The 22716-nt window shown below is 31.9% G+C and overlaps 2 protein-coding genes across 2 annotated transcripts in view; one reads left to right on the top strand and one right to left on the bottom strand.

Annotated features, from left to right (window-relative positions):
• Window positions 1–22716, bottom strand: part of puf (ubiquitinyl hydrolase 1 puf) — a 139219-nt gene that overhangs the window by 56792 nt on the left and 59711 nt on the right. The window contains exons 10-23 of the mRNA XM_067276129.1: window positions 19350–19459; window positions 12430–13268; window positions 12005–12350; window positions 9918–10045; window positions 9759–9848; window positions 9585–9683; window positions 6346–6428; window positions 5781–5935; window positions 5590–5706; window positions 5406–5505; window positions 4020–4105; window positions 3861–3937; window positions 3655–3781; window positions 611–712 (exon numbers count right to left, since the gene is read on the bottom strand). Coding sequence (XP_067132230.1) covers window positions 611–712; window positions 3655–3781; window positions 3861–3937; window positions 4020–4105; window positions 5406–5505; window positions 5590–5706; window positions 5781–5935; window positions 6346–6428; window positions 9585–9683; window positions 9759–9848; window positions 9918–10045; window positions 12005–12350; window positions 12430–13268; window positions 19350–19459 — 2459 coding nt within the window. The remainder of the gene's footprint in view (window positions 1–610; window positions 713–3654; window positions 3782–3860; window positions 3938–4019; window positions 4106–5405; window positions 5506–5589; window positions 5707–5780; window positions 5936–6345; window positions 6429–9584; window positions 9684–9758; window positions 9849–9917; window positions 10046–12004; window positions 12351–12429; window positions 13269–19349; window positions 19460–22716) is intronic.
• Window positions 1363–2813, top strand: LOC136980091 (mothers against decapentaplegic homolog 6-like). Its single transcript, XM_067276130.1, is given in 3 exon segments — window positions 1363–1991; window positions 1993–2465; window positions 2509–2813. Coding segments are annotated over 3 exon segments (1407 nt in total).

Here is a 22716-nt window from a genome sequence, read left to right as displayed (position 1 = left end):
AGTTCAGAATGTTACAGAATCAAATAATAGAGAATCTTTTAAATACAAAAATTTACACCTAACTTTCCAGCAATTCACTGATTAAAAAAACATTTTTGGCCACTTTCAGTGGCCTGCATAGGTTAAGCAGACTTTTAATCAGTGAATTGCTAGAAAGTGAGAGGAAGGTGTAAATTTTAGCATTTAAAAGATAGTTCCAGCTTTAGAATTAACAAGAGAATCCCTTTCTTTACAAACTAAAAACAAACTGCAAATTGAATGGATGATAAAATCAAACAGAAATTACAGTAGAGTCCCACAAACTGAACTCATTATTTTTGGTAACTTGTTGTCTTCTCAGTCCACGTTAAGTGGACTGAGAAGACAACAAGTTACCAAAAATAATGAGTTTTTATAAAATAGTGATGCTAATCTAAATATCAGAATTTTTGTAAAGGTAAACATGTACAAATTTACATATGTATTAACTACTACCAATAGTGGCTGTTTCTATTTGTAGTCAAGTTTTAATTTTAAAAATACTGGCTATTTGGTGACTATCTAGTAATTAGAAGTCATTAGCAATTAGGCCATAAATCAGTGCAATAAATATTTATGTAGAAAGCATTACCTGCTGTTCTCTTCTACTTTTCTTTTGTAGCTGTTCCCACCACTGACTAACTTCAGCACGAAGATCTGCCACATAATCTGTACTCTGCATTTCTAAAGTCGTCTAAATTATACAAATACTCTCATTAAATAACATAAAAAAATTCTTGTAATTAATAAAAATAGTTTGTATTAAATCAAAAACAATTTAGTGAAACAAAATTTAAAGCCCAAGAGTTTTATTTTAATGAAATTAAAATTTTAATTATACATTAAGCACAGAAAAATATTGTAAGATTGAAATTACAATTATAATTTCAGAAGATTCAGACATTTCACAAATCACCTGATAAAATGTTTGATTACATTCTGCACTAAATATAAACAAAACACACTCACATTTTACTAGCAAAATGGCATACAACAGAGAATAGGTACTATTTAGAATACAAACCTTACAATTTTAAATAAAAAAATACATATTATAAACATAAAAGAACACCTAAATTACAATTAAGTTGGGATTTGGATACTCTGGGAAGACGCCGGTCAGGGAAAAGCGAGTGCCCTTGCCCGTCTCCGATGTGAACCCGTGGTCAGCAACCACGGGGTTGGATGAGACAACGGATGCCGAAGGTGAAGACAGACCGGCGAAATTATGTTGCGCTTTCATGTTTCCATCTAGGCAAAACGCGTTAGTGAAACACTTGTGGAAACACCGGCTGCTGGTCGACGAGGACGAATCCACCGGTTGCTGGAGACCAAAGTCAAATCATGGTGCAGAACATGCTGAAGAGACTCAAGGAGAGCCAGTTGGAGTTGTTGGTGCAGGCGGTGGAGAGTCGCAGCTGTGACGTCACCGGCTGCGCCCTGGTGCCGAGAGGCGATCTCCGCTTGGGACGGAGGACCCTGCCGCTGCATGTGCTCTGTTGCCAGCTGTGGAGGCGGCCCGATGTCCGGCAGCCCTTTGAACTCAAGTGGTTGCATTGGTGTGACACCGCCAACGATCCTCTGTACATATGCTGCAATCCATATCATTGGAGTCAACTCTGCAAGCCAGAATTGCCACCTCCTCCCTACGCAAGACACGCCCGAAAAGCGGAGTCCGAAGCGGAAAGGATGACGCCAGTTGCCGGGCTACCTTCGTCGACAGCCGCCGCTGACACATTCGTTTACTTTGAGGGAAAGACGTTCGACACCGAGGACCGAGGCTCCCACCCTCCCAGTTACCCAACCACAGGTGAGAACAGAGCCTCCGACACCTGGTGCAGCGTGACCTACTGGGAGTTACGAACTAGAGTGGGTCGACTGTTTCCAGTCAGCGGCGACCGAGTGGACGGCTTTTCCGAACTGCCTCACGGCGACGGCCTGTGTCTGGCCATGCTGGCCGAACTCCACTCCACTCGGACCAGGTGTCAGTCTCTCCAGGGAGGCGGACAGTGTCTGGCTGTACAATCGCTCCGACCATCCGGTCTTCGTCAATTCGCCCACCCTCAAGCGGTCCAAGGCGGGCGCTCCCACCGTCTACAAGGTGCCGCCCGGATACTCCATCAAGATCTTCGATTACCACAAATCCGAGTATCGCAGGGCCCGCCTGGCCGCCAGTCCGACCGAACGTTCAGATGGTCCCATCGACCCCAACTCCGTCAGAGTCAGCTTTGCCAAGGGCTGGAAACCCAAATATTTGCGCCAGTTTGTCACCTCCTGTCCCTGTTGGCTGGAGGTACTGCTGGCTCGTCTGCCCAGGTGCCCGAGTCTGCGCCCTTCTTCCCAGACTCGCCTCTTTCGGAGGCCTCCCGCCCAAGGCACCGCTCCTCTTCTCCTGTATATAGAGTGTACATATTTTTGTCATGATTTCTGCCGCGGACGCGTAGCTTGTATAGATTGTACGGACGTATCGACTGGTATCCGTGGGACCAGGCGCAACGGCCCAGGCTTCGTCGTCCACCAAGGGAGACGTAGAAATCGTCGAGTACGACTCGGATAAAGGATTCATAAAGATTCACAACAAAGGAAATAAGGTGCTTCCCATTGGAGGATGGCAGTTAGTGCAGAAAACTTCCGAAGATGAAGGAACCTCCTTCAAGTTCCAACGAAACACCACGAGTTCGCATGCTTACGTCACAGTATGGAGTTCCGATAGCGGTACTTCACACAGTCCTCCCAGAGACAGTCATGAGGGGACAGTTGTGATTCCCTCGGATTCTTTACCATCACACTACTAAATAACAATGGAGAGGAAGTGGCTTTTTACAAACTTATCAAAGAATCTCACTGTTCTGCAACTCACAATCTGTCTGACTCTGGATTATCCGAAAGCATTTTACAGGATCGTTCAGAATCTTCTCATTAAAGGAAGGTGGCTGGCCACCCACCACCCAGTGTTTTTATCGTTGCATTTGTTTTGTATACTTCAGTATTATTTTTTAGTTTAATCTCTTTCTTCTCTGACTAAAAATGAAGAAGATTGTCCCTTTGTCTTACTTTGTGTCTGCCTTTATTCACATTTTATTTTTATATGCATTTTTTTTCTACACTAACTAAATTGTTTCATATCAAATGATTGTTATTCTAACGCTGAGAATAATTAAAATTCCAAAAAAGAATTTCGGCGTCCTTATGGGTACTTTTGTTTTGTCAGCTCCAAATTTTTAAATCTGGTCGCTTGCCCTCAAACATACTGAAACTATATCAAATCATCTTTCTTTATCTGTAGTCAAGAAAAGCAGACAAGATTCAGTGATGGCAAGAACGACATGGTAAACTTAATTAACATAACATGTGTTTGTCTTTAACACACTCCAATGATGAAACTGGTCAATTTGTTTAGCAAAGTCTGCATTAATTGTTAGCATTCTTTGGAGATGGAAAGAGTTAGTCATTGTGCCATTTCCTCCTCCTGCCATTTCCTTCCCGATATGCCTCCTTCTTTCGAAATTATATTTTGAAAGTTTAATTCTAAAAATTCTTATAGTAAAATTCAAATGTGTAAATATCATTGAAATAAAACTGTTGTTTATTACATTAAAGTAAGTATATACATAATTTTAGATTAATTTTTCATACTTTTTCAGAAAGTCCAGCAGGCTGACACACAATTCTAAGAGGTGGAGATTGCCTTTCACCAACACATGATCTGTGACTACTAACACTTTGATCTGCTAGTTGCCAACGACGGAGATGATAGGCATATCTAAAATAATAAAAAAATAATAAAGTCATCTTATTATATTTGTTTTTCTTAAAGTACATTTGAATAATAGTTTACTAACCTTCTTCGAAAAGCTTCAATGTGGGTTTTTAACAATAACAGGGCTCTTTGAATAACCATTAAATTGTTTTCTTCTGACTAAAAATAGAAATCATTCTCATAAATTTCTTCACACAACACTTATGAATTTATTTTTTTAATATAATTAATTATTTCTTACATCTTTTATATCTTGAGATGCCATATTCAAACTACCCATGCAGCGTTCAATAAATTCTTCTTCTTTTTCAAGCGTTCCATGATGTACTAAATACACATTTTGATAAAATTCAAAATTTGCTATTTAATTATAAAATTTATTATAAAATGTAAGTAAAAACAAAATGCATGAGTTAACAATAACAGAATTTCTCCATTTTTTTTCTTTTGTTTAACTCAATAATACATTTATATTATATTACAGGAAATGGACTAATTATCCAGATTATAAAGACATTATCTATTTATCTATTTAAACCATAGTGCCAAACACTGGAAATTTTCATACCTGGATACTCAAGATAATTCAAGCATTTCACAACCAAAGGCATGCAATTTTTCAGATTTTTCAAGAATTAGTATTAATTTTAATTTCCTCTTATAATTTAAAGAATATTAAAACCAATAAACTATTACAGTATAAAAAATTCAGCAAAATGTTGACGTAATGAGCAAGCAAGAGTAGGAGTAACATTCAAAAGACAGGTGAGGCCGTGCAGAGAAGACGCATTTAGTCTACCTATCAATTTTTTGATGGTCTGTCACTTCCCCTTTGAGTATTTTAACTAACAAAAAAATGTCTTGTACTAATTTTGAAATGCTCTAGGCTTTGTAATTTAAATCACAATGCTATCTTTTGCAGGAGCTAAGACAGGATATTGTAAGCATGAAGAGGGAGGGTTAGAGGTGTGTGATTATGCAATCAAATGGCCAACTACATCCTCGAAAACTTATATTTACATAGTAGAAGCAAGATAATAATAAAGAATCGATTTTTTTTTGTTACTGTCTATCTTTCATAACATATACATAGCTGCTAGTAAAGCATTCAATTTGCTTTACATTCTATACAGTTTGATTACATTTAACCAATCAGTAGTTGACAATTGTCCAATTAGTAGACTATTGACTAATTGGTACTGGAAACGGAGCTTCTTCCAAAGTTGCCAATTAATTGGTAACCAGTTAAAAAGATCAATTAGTCTATAACTAAGAATAATGATAAACATGAATATAAAAGCTAATGTTTGTAAATTTCCAGAATGATGAATGAATTCCTCAGCTTTACATAAAATATAAAAGTTTTTCCTGACTTATTCCCAACTATTACAAAATTCCGAAATTTCTCGGTTTCCTTCCGAGGGAAACCTTTCTAGTCATAAATATATGCCAAGTTTTGGACTTATTCAGAACAATTACCAACAAAAACTAATTTTTTAGTCATAGTGCGTCAAATTGGTGGCAGTGTGAAATTAGCACAAAGCTTGATCACAAACCAAATTCGTATGCTTAAAATCAATTAAAAGAAAATAATAATTATAGTTATTTCCTTTTCATTAAAACTTACCATTTATGTAATAATTATTCAAATATTGAATGGCTGCCATACTAACATCAGTATTGAGAGCTCTTAATGCTATTGCCCACAACTGCTGCATTCCACTGACCTGTATTAAATATATTTAAACATTTCTTAAAAATTAATTATTTTGCAATTATGTAAATAATAAATATATAAATTGTTACAATACATCAGCTTCTGATGTTGGAGTGTCGTAGGATGCCGTGGCGAGATGGGCCAAACTGCTTAACTGCTGTAAAAGACTGAGAGCAGTCATGCTAGTATTCTGTGCAGGTAACTGTGGCATCTGAAATCATTGTTTGTTTTAAAATAATAATTTCAAAAATTATATTTCAAATTTTAATATTTGATTATTATTACCTTTTCTAAAAGAATATGTTTGAAAAGACCTAAATTAAGTGCATGCTGATCTTTGCTCATGGCTTGATTGAGAAGCCAGCTAAATAATTCGTCGGCACACTCATTGTCGGTAGCCAAACAAGACCACAGCATGTCGACTTGATCTTTACTCAAACCTGATAAAAACAAAAAGTTCATTTATAAAAAAAGTTTTGCATGTAGTCACATAAAAATTTAAATTAAAACTTCTATAATCTCTAATTTTAAATGCTGCTATGTTGAGAAGTCTAAAATAATGAAAGATAATTATCAGTTTTTCTAAGTTTTCCTGCATTTCAAAATGTTATTTTTTCTAACTGCCTAATAATGCTACTGTAAAATAAATTTATTTTATTTACAGATTGTTTTGAAACTATCATTCCTAAAAATATCAAAAGGTAAATAAAGATAGACTTCTTTAAATCAAACAATTTGCCATGAATTTATTTTTGAAAAACTTGTAAAAGTAATTTGGAGTTTCAATTGTGCATGCACATGAGAACCAATGTATCAATAAAACAATACCAAATTACACATAAGAGCTCACCAAAATTATCTGGAGATCCTGCTGCCGAGAAAACACAAGTTAAAAAATGTAAACGAACTTGAATTTCTTCTTTGTGACTGTACCTGCAAAATGATAAGCAAATGTTGTTATATAAATTCATATATATTAACAGTTCAAGTCAAAAAACATTTATTTTAATGAAAACACTTTACAGAAAAACAAAATTTTACTTGAAATAAAACAAAATGAATTTATATTAAAAAAGGATAGTTCCTAACTATACTAAATCAACAAAAATAGCTTAAATTGAATATTTTGTGATGAAACAGTCAAAAACCAGTCCTCTCTAGAAACGATATAAATAATCACCAAATGCTCCAAATGTCCAAAATACAACATCGACCCTTGACTGGCCGAGAGCCCAAAAGTTTAAAAAGCATTCATTTGGAAACACTGCATCTCAATACATAATCATACTTAATATACATCACCACTATATACTTACATTAAAAATTACATCAAGACGGGAACAAATTACACAGTAATTCACTTTTGTTGTTTACTTATTAGTAGTAAACTTTTTATTCTTTATTGTGCGAATACAAATATCACATTTGCCAAGAAAACTAATTATTCACTTTATACACTATTACCAATTACTCAATCTGGAATACTTTTCATATAATAGAAGATTTAAGATATGGTAATTTTTTAATATTCACAAACAATTACATTTGTGTAAAATACCAAAGCTATTAGGATCTCAAATGCAAAAATCCCTCGATTCACATAGTTTTAGACCAGACATTTACTAATAAAATCTACTCTTCCTCCAAAATCAAAAAATTGCATTTGTAAATTTTAAAACTAATATCGGGTAGTAATATAAAATATTGTTAGTATCAAACTCAATTGTATTTGTTAAATTGTCGATCATTGATTTTCCACTTCCTGTATTATTTACAGAAATTATTATTTTTTACTTTGGTTATAAATAATACTATGGGAAAAAACAGTAAAACTAATTTAATAACTGCATAATAGACGTGTGTAAAATGTTAAATTATTGCATAAATAAAATTGTAAATTAATTTCTGAATAGTTACAGGCAATTGAAGAATAAAATAAAGAATATGCATTTCAGACTGTTACATAGAAAAACATTTAAAAGAAATAAGAGAGCTTTACAAATCCAATGATGATTGTTGCAATGTGATGTAAAGAAATGATGTAGTAAATGCAAAATAGAATATGAAAACAATAGTAATTCAAAAATATTAATTCTTTCGTAATTTTAACTGATCAAACAACTGTTTCCAGTTAATTTAATACTTCAAATTATTTGAAAATATTTGGAAATTTCAATAGATTTAAATAGTTTTTGAAATTAACTTTCACAAATGTACAATAAAAGTTATCTTTAAATAATAATTTTCTAAATATGACTGTAAAGAAACAATTAATACAGCAATGGAAAGGAAAAAAAAACAAAGTATCACAAAAAGTGTTAAATTTAAAAAGGTAAATTAAAAATTATTCAAAGCTGTGGAAATAACAAACGTACAGCTGATACTAAACAAATTTCCAATATGGTATTTTGAAACTAAAATTTCTAGATTTCTCATGTCAAAATATTTAGAAATTTGTTATGAGAAAATTGTTTGTCAATTCAAATTTATGAAATTCAGAAAGATTTTTAATTTAGCAATATATTTACTGCTATATTTTATAATTTAATTAATTAATTAATTAATTGGATAATAATAATAAGGAACTTTTTTTCTATCTCCTCTCCTTATCCAAAATTAATATCTTGTAAATAAGAAAAATCTAGTACAGTGGAATAAACTTGAACGAACAATGCTACAACAAAAATAATCAACATGGTACACGCATGCACATGTCAAGGTTTTCCCACTTTGATTAGAGCATTAGTCGTCGTCTTTATTGTAGTTTGTAAGGTTCAAATATCTGTTTATTTGCAGCTTTAACAATAAAAATATATTTTGTAAAATTATTCTGCTGTATAATTTTAGCCACGAGCTGGCAAAATAGTGAGAGAAAGCTAATTAACTTAAACATTAAAAAATAAATAATTTCTAAATAAGAAAAGTGGAAAAAAGACAGGGGGTCTGAATGCTGAATATGGTGTAGCTAAATTAATGATCGGTAAATCAATTATTTAGCTACACAATATTCAACAAAGAAAACATAAAAAGTACACAGGTCGCAAAGGGAATCGCTATATTAAGCAGTTCACATAATATCACAGAACAGATGGAAACTTACATATATGGTGTATAAAAATTGAATAAATTAATTTTGTATTATTTTTACACTTATATTTCTGATATTGTATTATTTTTCTCTGTTTAGATAGCTATGTCAGATGGTAACTCTGTTCTAGGCTGTGGACTTGGAATGGATTATCCCTAAATACATATACAGGGTGAGTCATAAGTCTCCATACAAATGGTGAAAGTGGTGACTAATTTCTTTTTCATTTTCAGTAAGGTGAACCAATTGAAAAGAAATACCATTAATGAAGAAAGAATGGGTTGACATTATTCTGTTGCATCATATGATACCATTTGTACAAATAAAATAAACATTAGTCACCACTTTCACCATTTGTACGGAGACTTCTGACTCATCCTGTATTTCAATGTATGCTAGAACAAACAGATGCTGTAACAAACAAGGTTCTAGAACCAATTAGGTGTTGTGCACATATTGCGATGACAGATTGCACTTTATTTTTACTCCGACCCCCTTCTGTATACAATTTGTCATCATAACTGTCTTCCCCCTCCCTATTTACGCAATCATATTTACACTAAATGTCAATTAACAGAATATTCCAAAATAAATGAATTATTTTTGTATGCACAAACACTTGGATGACTTTCCCTCTCCATGTCAGCATTCAACAACACCCTCCTGACACCCTCTACATCTCGACGTTGTTGCAATAAATGCCCATCACCTTATGTTCATTCTAGCATACCAAACTGTATTTAATCAATTAAATATAATATACTAGATAAATCTGTCAGATTTTTCTCTGAGCAGAAACAAAAATATACAGTATCAGGTTTCTTAGAAATTATTTCCTTATCATTGGAATCTCTATATAAGATAGTTATAAAATCAAGTACGAAAGTATGTTACAAATAAACCAAAGAAATGTTAATATTGCAACATAATATAATTTTCTCTAAATAAATCAACAAAAAGCATTAAACATTATTTGAAATTAAAATTTATTAATAGCTTACAGTGAACTGTTCGACGAACTTGGCGTCTTAAGCGTCGACGTATAAGTAACGAGATTGTTGAAAAAATGATTCATCATTTTATGTTCTCTTTCTGCCCACCTAAAATGAAGTTATAAACACACTTTAATTGAAAATAGATTTTATTTTATAAAAATAATTAAAATATTTAATTACATTGTTATGGAATGAGTATCACTTCCACCTCTGAACTGTTGAAATGATCCTAGAAGTTTCGGAAGTAATCGTAGCGACACGACGACAGATCTAATACAAATTTTAGTTACTTGATAACATTTGTAAATAGATAATATGAAAAATAAGAAATAAACCTACCTGTTATTAGCTAAGTTGTCGAGACAACCTTCGATAAATTTCATTCTTATCATTTTATCAGTGGACCAACACACGAGATTACACAACACCTTTTCTGCCTCTAAAGCAAGTCCTTCACCAAGATGGCCCTATTTTTAATAATAAGTTAGGGATTTATTTATTTATCAATCTTTTACTAGACATGTTGGGATTATATAAATATATGTTATAATATAGAATTATGTCATTTATTCTCTTTCAAATTGATTCTCTACTGCACTTGGCATACAATATTGTATGTATACCATTTAGCAAAGACATTCCCATTTTCTTTCTACTTTCATTCTTATAACTAGTATTACTTCTGAATAGCATATATGCATTTCTGTTATGAAATATCCTATTTATTGCATTTATAAAACACAAAATTTTGATTGAATTATCATCAGCTTGTAAAGTTTAGTTCGGTTGGAGCAATTTGAAGACTTTCAAGTACAATTAAACTTTACATTTAGGCATCCAAACGGATACTACCAACAAATTAATAAAAGGAAAGGAGACTACAGTTTGAGGCTTAGTTATACTCTAATGCAGAGGTCACAAACTGACAGCCCGCAAGCCAGATACAGCCTGTTAAGGCTACATATCCGACCCACAGCTTTGACTTCTTTTCTAAACGTCAATGTTTGTAACATCTTGTAGATTAAAACAGAAAATACTCAAATGCCTAACTGTTTACATAAATCATAAACAACAAAGATCTGGCAACAAAAGGATCTTTGTTAAAGCCTTTTTTTTTATTACAGTGTGTTTTGGATTACCGAATAATAGTGGGTACAGCCCACATCTGATATACATCTATTTGACTGGTCCTTTGCTGTATTTGAGTTTGAGATCTATGCTCTAATGGAAAGTCAATATCTTATATCTTTATTCTGGTTTTATTTAAAATTTTATTTTGAAGAGAAAAACAAATTTCTGCAGTTTCTTCAAAAGGGTTTGTTCCATTACAAGAGTAGACTGTCCTTTTGAATCGATGGACAACAATTCTCAGTCAAAAGCATTGCTGACTTTGCTCAATTGTTCCACTCTGCCCAACTGGCTAGTGTGGCAATAATAGAGAGCTCTGTCGTTGACACCAGAATGGCATATTGTCCCAAAGATATGGCAACGTCTGGCTTACACAATAGATTGACTTTTTCATATTCATCGGGTACGTTTGATCCCAATTTTTAACACAACTTATATTTACCAAAACACATTCAAAACTTAAATAAATATCCATTCTTTCAAATTAATCATTAACACCTCTACATGAACATATCCAAGATTATTTTAACATGTCTAAATGAATATCTGTTAAACATATTTTCACTTGTATCCCATAATGATACTTTTGTAAAAACATATTCACATAGATTTGTGAAAAGTTTTTGTTTTATTGTAAATTAATAAAAATCCCTAAATAAGCGACATAAAAAAACAAGTCATGTGAGACTACCATACATTACATCAAATGCAAATAAACAGATATGTCAAAATCTGAAACACTTCCAGTCCCAAGCATTTCAAATAAATGATTCTTAACATGTAACAGTAAAAATAACATTATTATTTTACTTTAAATAGGCACATTCTGATTGATTAACTTCAACTTTGACTATCAACTTTTTGTTGGTGAATACAGCCATTAGTAACCTCATCTTAGATTATCTTATCTGTCTAGACGTGTGCACCTCACCTTACTAATGTAAAGTAAACATTTCACAGTCCAATACAACTGACAAACAATTCATGCCTCACTAAATGCTGCCAATGAAAAATAATCTGTTCATAACAACAGTAACTAGCCAAAAAAATGAATTAATTCTGTGTAAGAAGAGTTATGATGTTACAACACAATTTGCCATTATAACTTCGATTAAACTAGCACACCAACTTCCCGTGGTTACCAGCATACTGGTCAACGTGCAAAAAATATAGTAATTATAACAAAATAGCACAGCACAAACTGAATTATACTATTGAAAATTAACAATCACTAAACGTCTACATAAAGATTAAGAATAAACATTATAATATTAAGTTAGAACTTTGTTACTACATACAATTTTATCATCTTGTAATAAGTCCCACAGCAATGTCTGTCCAGGATTGCAAACAGACTCCAAATCAAACTGTCCCTGAACACCATCTCGACTGGAGCCACGATGATGAGGATACGGCTTGACACCATGTAACTGATGAGTATACATGCAAGCCATATTAGCTAACCTCTGGGTCATTGGATGAGAACCTAACTGAGCCTGTGCATGAGCTGCCAACTGTGCAAGTTCATCCTCACAACCAGACTCTTCGCCTTCAAAATCAGCCATATTTTTTTCAGATTTGTTGCTAACTCTTGAACTATTACAGCTTCCGTCATCTGGACTAAGAATATCTTCAACCAGATCTCTAAAATTTATCATAAATACTTTAATAAAACAGATTATTAAATTTTCACCCAAATAAAACTGGAAATATGAAAAATTACCCTGTTCCAGGAAGATGTCTTTGAGGATGTAAACTAGCTAAATATTGTCTGCATTCATAAATATCAGAATCAACACCTTCTGTAAATTGTGGAAGACCACCTTCTCTTTCTAAAACTGCTTTAACTAACTGAGGTAATAACTGAGGTCTGGTAATCGGACCACAAACTCTATTTGCAGCCTGTTCTTCTGATACTTCGGGAATACAACTCTTCTTACTATCTGCATCTGTTTCACCATCTCTGGATGTTCCGCCTGGATCATCGTCGTCGTCATCATCCTCATCTCTACTTCCTCTTCCTGTTACATCTTGAATCACAGCATGGGGCAATGGACTGCCTTTTTCCATACTATCTTCGGAAAAGTTAACCTGCATCACCGGCTTTTTGTCGACTTTTCCTTTATCACTTGACATTATCCTCGCTCTTTTCTTCCGAAGTATCTTCCTCCTCCATATGTGTGATGGTTTTTCTCCGTCTCTTCCCGAATCGTCTGATCCGACTGGCGAACATTTTGGTTTACGATAATCGGATTTTGAATCTGTACCTTCGGCAGGATCGGTATCACTCTGTAAACTATCATCACTTACGCTGCTCAATTCGGTGGCATCTGCACTTGACGCTCCGTCTTCTTTTTCAGTTTCGCTCTGTTGATTCGTTTTTCTTTCGGGTCGTCTCCGCCTCCATTTCCGATTAGAAGACCTTTGGTTAGAAAGATTTTTCTTATTTAGAGGTAAATGCTGTTTACTATCTTCACCAGGACTACTTGGTTGACTATCAGCAGTGTGTTCACTTCCTTCTCCACTGCTTCTTGGCCGATCACTAACTTGAGAACTGTCAACCTAAACGTTTATAAACAACAGCTATTTTAATTATTCAAATTCTACATACAAAAAATATACAGTAGAGCATCAATTATCCGACTCAATTGGAGACCGAGGTTGGTTGGATAACTGAAAAAACGGATAACTGAAAAGTATGAAAAAATACATTATTAATATAGTGTACAGGTATACCTCGCCTTACGTCGGTAATTGGTTCCAGGAGAGGAGACGTAAGTCGAATTTACTTGTGTAGTTACGACGTAAGTCGAAACTACAGTGGAAAACGCCAATAATGAGCACTTAAAGACCACTAAATAAGATGACAACACAGAAACACAGATGTTTTCATGTTTTGTTCTCTAGGATTTATGATGATTATATTAACATTTACTGTAAATGTACATATTTTAATATGATTTTATGTGCTTTTAACGCTTTTCTAGTGATATTACGACTTCAATATTTGTGGCGGACGGATGTAAAGTCGAATAAAATGATTTAAACTTGATTTTTATTTTTCCATATACTTCTTTGACAAACGACGTATAATCGAGAATGACGTAATTCAAAACAATGTAACTTGAGGTATACCTGTATTAGTATATTAGTATATCCCACATAATAAGCATATAAGCATATTAGTATATCGCTATTAACCTACTTCGCATTGAATTTTCATTGATGTTAAATCTAACAAAATTTTTTAAAAATAATAATTATATTAAATTAATTCTTTATTTTGCACAAAATAAATACAGAAATAAAGAAAAAATAGAAAATTAAGCATGGTTTAAATACTGGCCTCCCTTTCATGGTCGAGCCAGTGTTTCCAGCTAAAACACACAAAAATTTAACAAAAATAATATTAAAGTAGCCAAGACATAGCCAAATATTGTAGTGCCACATCACTAGTGGACATTTGAATTTGTCGACTAGAACGCGGTCGGTTAACCGATGTGACAGATAATTGGGGGTTGGATAATCGATGCTCTACTGTATTCATATATCAATTTAATTAATAAACGTAGACTGTACAGTATCTAATTTCGTTTAAAAAAAAATATTTTCAGGTGTTTCATTATTTTAAAAAAAATTTATTATAATGTTTTGCATGTTTTCATGAATAATTATTATAAATTAATATTAAGTTTGTTACAATATTTTAATGTATTTACATAAATTACAAAAACAAAATTACTCTTGAGGGGGAAACTTAATTGCACTAAACTGGAACAATTTAACCCTTTATATCCTGATGGTACTTCTGAGTACTGGATACTTTAAGCATATATATTAGCATTGTAAACAATTTATTCCTGTTTGTACTGTAATGTACTAATCATACGTAATATCGAAAAAAGCCAGAAGATGACAGTTGAGAGTAAATTCCAATACTTTCCTCAAAATTAACAAAAGTTTTGTCTAAGGTCTACGGCATCAGCCATAGTTTTTGACTTCTGTACACTGTTTCATTTTCAGTGCTTTTTTGTGTATTCTAATTCAAAGGCCCTTACTCTAATATTTTTTTTTATTAGATTATTTGAAGTTAGGTAGATCTACTACTACACATATTTCATAAAAGTATGCTAAAGCTTTTATTTTTTCAGCAGCAATAGCTACAGAGAAATGATATAGTATCATCCAATGATAATGAATCTGATGCTTGTGATTTAAGTGACAATGAGTCACACAATATTCTGCAACAAAGAAGATTGCAGAAATCACCAACAACATATACTTTCCTTCAATTTTCAAATGAAACAGGTGTAGTTCATCAGCACTTTATTGGAAAAGAGAATGTTACCAATATACTTTTAACAATATTTTTTAAAACATGCATTGGTAACATACTTTTTCAAAGTAACCTATACATACATACATACAATAAAGACATTGGTCATACACAAAGTGTTTAGCCAGCAGAAAAGAGGGTAAGGGAAAGGGGAGGAGGAGGGAGAGGAGATAGACAGCAGTGAAAGGTAGGATCCCTCTGAATGGCATACATATGACTACAGTACCCTCTATATTTGATGTTGGCATGCAGTTTTTATGCTGCAAGGCCATAGTCTTCCAAAAGGTCTAAAAGAAAACCTGAATATAGCAAACATCAATGATTCAGTGCTGCCACAAATAGCTAAGTGTAGAAGTTAGTATGAAATGGCTGTTAGTAGGAAGACTTATAACTACTTAATAATAATAAAACTGAATGTGAGTGTGAATCTTAATACTACTTAACAGCTAGACAGACAGCACAAAAAGCAAACAAACACAATGACATGCTAGACAAGACGAACAGACCAACAGAGACAAATGAGCAAGACCCTCAATTATTTTTTATTTTTTATTTTTTAAGTAACCTATAAACACATCAAAACCAAAACAAAATGAAGCCTATTGAAATTAAAGAAATGTATACTTTTCTTTGTCTTCAGTTTTTTTAGGCAACCATTGTTTGCCAAGAGTACATGATTAGTCGTCTAGTGGTGTAGACTTATCAGTCCCAAAAGCTAAACCAAGAGGTAAGTATTTAGAAATTCTTTCAAACATACACATGAATGATATTGTGTATGTAATTTTTGAAGAAAATACGGATAAAATTTACAAAATTGATTTCTTACAAACATTCTCATTTATAGATATAAATTAATAAACGTAAATGAAAAGTTTGATAAAAACTTATAAAAGTTTTACAAATATCTCTTCACTCCTAATGATCTCAGAAGTACCATTAACAAAATTTATGATATATATATATATATATATAAGAAATTTTAAAATACATTTGTATGTATGTATGTGTTTTATTGCAATATTTTGGCCAAGTTAAACATGTTATATACCGTATTTACTCGCTTATAAGACGATCTTGTACATAGAACAAGGTGTAACTTTAAAGATCAAAATAAAGAAAATTAGATTTATTAATACAATTTAATTTAATTTCATTAGGGTTTCTCAAATGGGATCTAGAGATCCCAGAATCCCGGTTGTTTTTTTAAGCCGGGAAATATCCAGGGAAATTTTTCTTATCCCGGGAAATCCCGCAAATTTCTTAAAAATTCACTTTTTTCTTATTTTGTGTTAAAGTTGAGGAAATTTTGCAAATAGAAAGTATAATTAACTCATAAACTGTCAGAATACATTTGTATTTATTAATTTTAAATCTACTTATTAGTTTTTTTAAATTTTTGCTCGTTATGGTATGTTATATATATAAATAAACAACAACTAACCCGTTACATATAAAGATCAACAACTGCCGAATTATCGGGCTAGCAAATGGCTATAGTAATATTAATAATTAAAGTTAATTTGCTACTAGAGTTAGGCGTTAGGCGCCATCTCTTGCTAAATTTAATAATTAGAATTTTAATTAAATAATTTAAATAAATTTAGGCCTAACTGGAATTAAAGAATCGGCCCGAAGCGGGATTCGAACCCGCAACTTCTGCTATCCGTGCAGACACGTTATTTAATTAAAATTCTAATTATTAAATTTAGCAAGAGATGGCGCCTAACGCCTAACTCTAGTAGCAAATTAACTTTAATTATTAATATTACTATAGCCATTTGCTAGCCCGATAATTCGGCAGTTGTTGATCTTTATATGGTATGTTACAAATGGTCAATAATCAATGCATAGCTTATTTGTGGCAGGACTTTGAAAATTCTTTACTTGTAATATCTGGAATAATTGTGCTTATGCTGTTTTAGTTTTAACCATGCCCAGTAGCTTCAATAACTGTGTAACGCCAGGTTGTGCAAATTGGGCAAGGATACAAATGAGTACGAAGTCTGCAAGTATGAAGTTTTTCGGTACTTATCAGTTAAGAGGACGCCAGTCGGAAATTGCGATCAAAATCGTATTTTTGAATGAAATTACCTAAATTTACTATTCTATTGTTATTTAACTCAAAAATTACTGTTTAAGTTGTAAAAATGAAAAAAACAGCAAGAAGGATGATTATTGATATCACGTCTCTGATTCCAGCAAAGAGAAGAAACAGTGGGGACGCACGTTCTAACCTAACCTAACCTAACCTATTTTAATAATTTAGTTGATAATAATTATGATAGTTTGTTAGAATAGGTCAGGTTAGGTTAGAACATGCGTCCCCACTGTTTCTTCTCTTTGCTGGAATCAGAGACGAGCCGCCATTTTGGCACCGTAGGTAACATTAACCGTTATCTGTAATCGTAAGAAGTAAGCAGTTTTTGAAATTTGTTAAATATTAAAACTAAGCATTTGTAAATCATTAATTTGTTGTTTGATTTAACAATTGTTTTAAGTTTGAAAAATAAAAACTTGCATTATTCGGAAAAATCGCAATTTCCGACTGATATCCTCTTAACCCATAAGTACCAGTTTTTTTTCATAAACCTAATTATTAAAGACAAACGAACTGTCAAATTATCGGGATACAAGCTTAATACCGCTATTAAAGCAGCCAAGGTAGACAAATCAAGAATACTAGAGAGCAAAAGAAGTACTACAATCTTGAAAACAAACTAGAAACCCTCCATGCTATAGGTGAAAAAACATATAACATCTGTTTTCTCTTAAATGCATTAAACACGATTCCAATCACATGAATTGAATTGGAAAGGGCATTCTTGGTAGCAGGCTTTTCATTAGTTAAATAAGAACCAGATCGTGTGATTGGAGTATTGACTATCTTTGCTTTTTAAAATCTTATTATAAAATTTTCTAATAATTTTTTGTATTGTGTTATATTTAAAAACAAAAATTACTTTTTAAGTTAGAAAGTTGATCTAAGTTCATTTTTTTAAAATTTTCAACTCAATTCAAGCATTTTTTCGTTGTTGTTGTTGTATGCAGTTTCCAGCAAACTTTAATAAATTTTTTCTATTAGTGAACATTTCTACGTAATTCAAAGATAATTTTTAATATATATCTTACACTGCATTATTAATATGATTTTGGAGGTTGCAGAACGTATTAAATTACTTTAAAAAATAAAAAAATAATTATATCATTTGATTTCAAGATATTTTGTATATCTTAAAAATAATTAATTTTGTCCCGAGATTTCCCGAGATCCCGGGAAACAGTTCACTTTTATCCCGAAATCCCGGGAAAAGCAAAAGACCGGGAGACAAGAAACCCTAAATTTCACTTAATCACAAATAAAATGTCAAATGCACATAAATGCACCTGTTGTCCTGCAAAAATTACTGGCATTTTAAACTTTAAGGAAAAAATCTTGTAAAATCAACAACATAATTTGTTCATGTAAAGTTGAATAATCGGGAACCTTTTTTGCCAATTCTTAACAATTGAATCCACTCTCCATTGATTACACTTACTAGCTTCTTTGAATTGAATGTCCAGATTGATACTAGTTTCTGATTTCCAAATACTGTTTTCACTTCAGAATGGATTAAAACTTATATAGGGGTCCCATGTAATTTTAGATTTTCAAATTGGAATTCAATTCAAAAGCTTTGCTTTTCCTATTGCTACTCACCTTTACTCCTGACAATACACAAGAACAATTGAAATGACACAGACAAAATACTTTTGTTTTTAAACACCAGAGGGTGAGCATCCGATAAGAAGTGTGAACACACAGTTAACAAAAATTATTGCAAAATTGCAAAGAATCCTTTGCTAGTGCGTATAGGACAACCTATGTTTTTGAAACAATAAAAAATGAATAAAAACCTCACCTTATATGCGAGTAAATACAGTATGTTTAACTTGTCTAAAATATTGCAATATGAAAGAAAAAAACTGCTGCTAAGAATTCTTGAAAAACATAATTCAGAATATAAAAGGTAAAAATAACAATTTTATTGCTGAAAAACTAAAGTGTGTTTGTTTGTCATTTAATAAAAAAATCATATAATATTGAAAGAGAAAAAAAATCTTTGCATAACACCCAAAAATTACAAATATCATAATTCATTTCTGGAACTAAACTTTTTGAGGACTATCTAATTTCACATAGCATTTATAGAATTATTGAAAAATATAATGAAATAGCATATTAAAGTTTTCAATTAATTAATTTTAATACTAAAGCCTTTATTAATATTATTCTAATTTAATGACAAAATCATAATCATATACATTACCTCACTAGCTGTCTGTGCATGTCGCACATCATTTGGTTCGTCTTCACTATTGCTAGCCTCTACGCTAACGCTTCTCTCACTACTGCTTAATTCATGTTTTCTACGTAATCCTATAAACAAAATTTAATGGTATTAAAACAAAGTAATTAATTTTATTAATATTTTTTGTAAAAAGATTATTTTTCTTACAAATTTTAAAATTAAAGTATATATATAGTAAAACCTCAAAAATTGAACACCTTTAACCTGGACAATTTTCTCTTGCACTGTGTGAAAGTGCAGGCATTATAATGTGTTCCTATCTCCCTATCCCAGACACCTCTTACTGCCACTGTCATTTCTTTGCACCTCTCTACATTAGACATTTCTTGGTTATGACTCCAAGTTGGACAGTAAATGACAACTACTCACATGAAATCATGCTCAATTTGGCAATAGATAGCACATGGTGATTGTTAATGTAAAGGGAAAAGATTTGGAGGAAAACAGGTTCAAGAATAAGATTGTGCCATCCATGAAGTTGTTCACACAAACAAAGTTTCATCACAGAAGGTATGCAGGTTATTAAAGTACAAGATCACTTATCATTTAAAATCTGAAAATCTAATATATTGATGAAGTGTTAGAAGTTCACAAGTGTTCCAGTGACAATTCAGAGAATATTCTCAAAAATCTTATTGCAAAAACATCTGGAAATGCCGTGTTGAATCAAGTGATGCATCAGATGATGCAGAACTAGTAGTGATGGGAACAGAACCGCCAAACCATCAGTCTGCCCTTGTACCTATTACATAACTTGAACATTATGCATTTGTACAACTGCACATTGACGTCTTCATTGATTGCAGAATCAAAACAATTATTTAAGATCAAAATTAGCATATGGAGAAACGATATACTCACTGCAGCATATCAATGTGTTTCTATGGAAAGTCTCATTAAAATAATATTAATGTAAAGACATTATAACTCAGGCTACAAGCTGGCTTAATGATACTTTAATACTGTATGTTACATAGTTCATTATTTGGTCATTAAATTTTGTGATATTAAAAAATAATGCTTTTTTCATTATATTTAGCAAAACATAGGTGCAATAAATGTGTTATGCATGTAGGTGCATACTACTTGTCTGCAGGACTGTTTGCTCCACTAATTTAGACATTTTGGACCCTCTCCATAGGTGAACAACTTAGTGAACAACTGTATAAGCAATTTTGGAGTAATTGTTATATTTTGTTAATAAATAAACACAACTTTTTCATATAATTTAAAAGTTCTATATATAAAAATTTCATTTAAAAATTTGCAATTACAGTAGAGCATTGATTATCCGAATACCAATCAACCGAAACATCGGTTAACCAAAAGCGTTCCAGTCAGCAAATTCAAATTTCCACTAGTGCTGTGGCGCTGCAATATTTAGCTGTCTTGGGCTACTCCAATATCATTTTTGTTGGTGTGAGTGTTTTAAGGATGCACTAGTATTTGAACGAGGCTTTTTCCCCCCATCATGAGTGGTTAGTTTTGCTTGTTTTGTGTGGTGTTTTTCTGAGGACTCTGAACGTTTATGATACTAGATTAACTTCCGAAATTAATTTTTATATTTTTCAATATATTTATCTTATTTGTGCAAAATAAAGAAATCATTTTTAACAATACAATAGCCATGATTATTATTGTTAAAAAAATTTACATCGGGCTTAACATCGACAAAAATTCAATGCAAAGCGACAAGCAACGGAAAAAATTTTCAACATGGGATAGGTTAATATTTTTTTTTGTACACGATCAGTTATCCAAACAACCCCAGTCCCGAACTGTTTTGGATAATCGATGCTCTACTGTACTAACTTCAATCTCTATAAATTATACTTAATGTAGTGGCACAAGATATTAAATGTGAGCGGAAATTCTTTAGTTTTGGATGTTAAAAGAAATCTTTTTGAAATTAAAACAGTATATAAGCTGACACTACAATTAAGATCAGAATTTGTTTGTTCTGAAATTTTTGCTATTCAATGGAATTTAGAACACTTTTGAATTTTTAAACTGCTGGAGTTTAGTTTTGATTTTTTTTTTTAAATATACAATTTTATTGATTTTACCCATAATGTGTCAAGAGGTTGGAAAAGTACTCAACACTTATTGGGCAAAATATTTTGTTGATCTCTATTAAAATGCATTTGTGTATAAACAAAAATATTTTCAAACTGAAGTTTTAATACGTAATTATTAAAAATAAAATATATTAGAACTTTTTAGTATTTAGTAGGAGCTAAACAGCATTTATTTAACATTCAATGTATTTAAGTGAGAACACTTCTGATTATAAGAATTGAAGAAAGAAAAAAAAAAAATCTCAAAAACAAAAATTCAACTTTATTAAATTTATTACTGGAGTTTATGATGTGAAAATGTTTTCAACCAAATTAACAGGTCTTATTCAGTTACCAAACTAAGGAATAAAAAGTTTGAACAAAAAAAAGATCTTGTTCAAACTTTGTCAGTAACAGTTCGACCTGTTAATTTGGTCGAAAACTTTCCACATTATAAACTTATTACTGCAGTTAATAAGGTGTGAATTTTCGTTTATGAGCATCTTTTCCTACAATTTTTACTTCTCTTTCAATCTAATTTTAAAAAATTTGGTTGTTAGCAAGCAGAACATCACAGAACTAACTATCAATTTTAACACTAGAGCTATCAGAGGTGTCATTTTTACCAATAATCTAGCTATTTACTAAAAATCTTCTAAACCTTCTAAAAGCTGTTCCTTGAAATTTTATGTAATGTAAGTAAAATTTCACAAAATTGAAAAATATAACTTTGTTTTGTAGTCATAAGAACATGCTATCTAGAATCACCAGAAGGGATCATACTTGACCTATATACAAAAGTGTTATTTCTGATATCAGTGACTTTCAAAAGTAATCTTTTTAGTTCCTGCTACTAATTACCTGTTATTTTTGTTTTATGTATAGGTCATTAACATGTTCTGACTTCTTTCAAATTGTATAAATTAGGTATTCAGTACTTTTGATTATTTAGCTATCTTTAAAAGAAGAAGGAATTATGTCTCATCCTTTTTTATTGCAATAGGATATTTTTAAAATACTGCTAAAAGCTAGAAAATAATATAACAACTCACAGACACCTTCCATACTTACTCCACCGGGTACATTTATTGGGAATATGAACACTTTTGATCACTTTCAGAGACCGTCGTGAGGTTATCTACATTTCAATAAATCGAATGCAATTAAACACAAAATTTTTAATGGAACGGAAATCCAATCACCAGGTGATTCAAAAAACTTTTTGATTAATTGCATTCAATTTATGAAAACATAATAACCCAACAAAG

The sequence above is a fragment of the Centruroides vittatus genome, unplaced genomic scaffold, assembly GCF_030686945.1.
Source record: "Centruroides vittatus isolate TY-2023 unplaced genomic scaffold, ASM3068694v2 contig_677, whole genome shotgun sequence".
Lineage (NCBI taxonomy): Eukaryota > Metazoa > Arthropoda > Arachnida > Scorpiones > Buthidae > Centruroides > Centruroides vittatus.
This window is presented reverse-complemented; position numbering and strand designations above follow the sequence as displayed.